This window comes from Penaeus chinensis, chromosome 9 (genome assembly GCF_019202785.1).
Source record: "Penaeus chinensis breed Huanghai No. 1 chromosome 9, ASM1920278v2, whole genome shotgun sequence".
Taxonomy (NCBI): domain Eukaryota; kingdom Metazoa; phylum Arthropoda; class Malacostraca; order Decapoda; family Penaeidae; genus Penaeus; species Penaeus chinensis.
In genome coordinates, this window is record NC_061827.1 from 29,115,464 (window position 1) to 29,117,963 (window position 2,500).

At 36.2% G+C, this 2,500-nt stretch overlaps 2 protein-coding genes across 6 annotated transcripts in view; one reads left to right on the forward strand and one right to left on the reverse strand.

The window, feature by feature from the left end:
* Positions 1 to 119, reverse strand: part of LOC125028734 (probable cyclin-dependent serine/threonine-protein kinase DDB_G0292550) — a gene marked incomplete at its 5' end in the record, with an annotated part of 8,497 nt that extends 8,378 nt beyond the window's left edge. The window contains 1 exon segment of the mRNA XM_047618216.1: positions 101 to 119. Within this exon segment, the coding sequence (XP_047474172.1) occupies positions 101 to 119 (19 nt within the window).
* Positions 1 to 1,491, forward strand: part of LOC125029050 — an 8,252-nt gene extending 6,761 nt beyond the window's left edge. For 4 of the 5 annotated variants that reach the window (XM_047618788.1, XM_047618790.1, XM_047618791.1 and 1 more), the window contains exons 2-4: positions 297 to 408; positions 528 to 664; positions 782 to 1,491. In XM_047618788.1, coding sequence (XP_047474744.1) covers positions 345 to 408; positions 528 to 664; positions 782 to 913 — 333 coding nt within the window. In that variant the 5' untranslated portion in view covers positions 297 to 344 and the 3' untranslated portion in view covers positions 914 to 1,491. The remainder of the gene's footprint in view (positions 1 to 296; positions 409 to 527; positions 665 to 781) is intronic. The other variant, XM_047618792.1, reaches the window with a different exon arrangement.
* Positions 1,492 to 2,500: the final 1,009 nt, after the last annotated feature.

A 2,500-nucleotide genomic window follows, 5' to 3' on the forward strand; every position in this document is an offset into this window, starting at 1 on the left:
GTCTCGTGGTTCAGTGTGTTTATGTAATGTGTATGCAATGGGAGTTACCGTTCCCTCTGAATCTTTAGTGTTTGTATTAGTAGATAATCTTTTTCAAATTATATATATGTTTTTTTTTTTGTTTTGTTTTTTCGTCAGTTAGCTTCGGTAATTGTTCTGAAATAACCAATTTCTTTCAAGAGCATATTTATCCTTCATCAACCGTATTGACAGTAGTCTTAATGCGCAATCTCATAGTTATATCCCTGAGTTGTTTTCATTACCTATCTTTATAATTATATGTTAATTTATTTCAGATAAAGTTGCATATTTAGATTTTCCATTACTTTCTTACCGAAGCAAAGATGAAAGTGAAACTCATAGGGACTCTTCCGTGGCTGATGATAGTACTTGCTTTGGCAGCTAACGGTGAGTACTGCATTATGCAATAGTTTTCCTAGCTTCTTTCAGGATTTGTCACATACGTACCATGTCCTTTCAGAATAAAATAGCCTTCAGCGAAATGCAATGCACATTTTTCTTCCCAGAAACTAATGGTATTGAAAGGCGCCGGAGTCCTAGAGTGGTCGTCCGTCCTGGCCCCATCCTGCACCAGCCTCCTCACTCTCCTCCTCGAATTTCAACGAGAATTATTGGTGGAGTAAACGCTCAATACGGCACCGTAGTAAGTCAGTTTATACACTTTGTGTTTGAAAATTTATGTGCATTACACTTTTTATCACATAACTATTATCTAATGTGATGAATACCCATGCCAATTAATTTTCTTCTCCCTTCTTAGGCAGCTCTTAATAGCCCTGCTCCGGATAGTTTGGGAGTCCGAGCCGCCCCGATCATTAGAGCCGGGTCCCGAGTATCTAAGCGGCGCTGTCTGATTTACAATGAGTTCAATTTGTGCGTCAGGTACGTATAGTACCGCAAAGACCTTGATTCTGATGATTATGAAATGTTTATATGGAAACATTCTCAGCAGACGATACAACCTAGTCTACATGGTTACTGTGGTTATATGAAAAGAAGATATACTTTAAATATTAATGAAAAGTCCAGTACTTCTTCTATAACTTGATGATGAGGTAAAAGGATTATGATCTCGGTCTTTGCTTGATTGTTCAAAAACTGTTGACACTGCGAAAGATAAATCTGTTTCACACTGATCAAAAGTGAAGTTTTGAATTCGTGAAATATTTGTAGTACATATTGCTTCTAGAAAGGGTGTATCATACATTTTGACATAGTGGTTATGTGGACAATCCCAGTGTCTTGTGTTGAACTTAGTAGACATCTAGAGGTAAATTAATGTAAATTGTATGTTACAGCTATTTGTTGGAACTGCAAACTGGAATTCAAAAGTTAAAAACACCTAGTCATATTTTTAAGAAAATCAGATCAAATATATACACATACAAGTATTTTTAATGTGTGCCTCTGTCGGTATCTCATCTGTTGTACACATGTGTTATGTTTGTGATAATAAAACGAAAATTCGAACGTTAACTTTCATTACTTGTCCTAATTATTTGATTTTGTTACGTGCAGTTTATGTATACAATACATCCCTGGTTTTTCAATACAGACCTGATTTTTGTATTACCTCGGCCTAGGAAGATGTTAATCTAAACATCTGAATTTCCTGTTCCAAGAAATATTACGTCAAACCCATGTAGGTAGAGTTACATTTCCAAATAACAAATATAAAACTCAGGATGAATATATCATAACAAAAGAAACAGGTTTTAGATTTGATTTTATCTTTGGATGTCGCGGACTCCCTTTCAGATCCCAGGAATTCGACCATAAAGCGTGCTTTATAAGGCAACGCTGGCCAGTCTCTCTGATGCAGTGTCATTTTCACGCGCCTGAAACCGATATTACATTTGGGTTGTATTACCTGCCACCATCCGGAAATCATTTAATGCTCGAATATTCGTCCTGCTATTCATCTATATCATCTATACCATAAATGCATCATGAAAATTATAAAGGCTAACGAATTTTATCTTGCATTTCTTTTGAAAATGTACAGTATTGTAACCGTTTTGCACAAACCGGCGGATCAGTCCAGACTTACACCCCACCCAGAATATACCCGGGGACATTTTAGGCTATACTGCTTTATATCCGGGGTATAAGTTAGGCTATACTAGTTTATATCCCAAGGTATAAAACATGAATATAGCCCTTACCTTTCGCATGTAACACGTATAGTACTACATTGGCAGAAGATAATAGCTATTGCGGACCATGCAGTGATCTCAGAACTGCAGATATATCTTGTGCATTGAAATCTACATGCCACAATATTAAACTCAAACTTGAAATACTTATTCATGGGCCTAATTTGTGGAAACACTGTCATTAAAAATTTTGTATACTGTACAGGCTGCGGTGTTTTGAAAATTTGACATGCGGTTTTTGTGACAAGGGTCTGGACAAGTATCCAACTGATAATAGTCAAAATTGAAAAGTACTAACCATTTGTGAATTTGTTACAGATCTT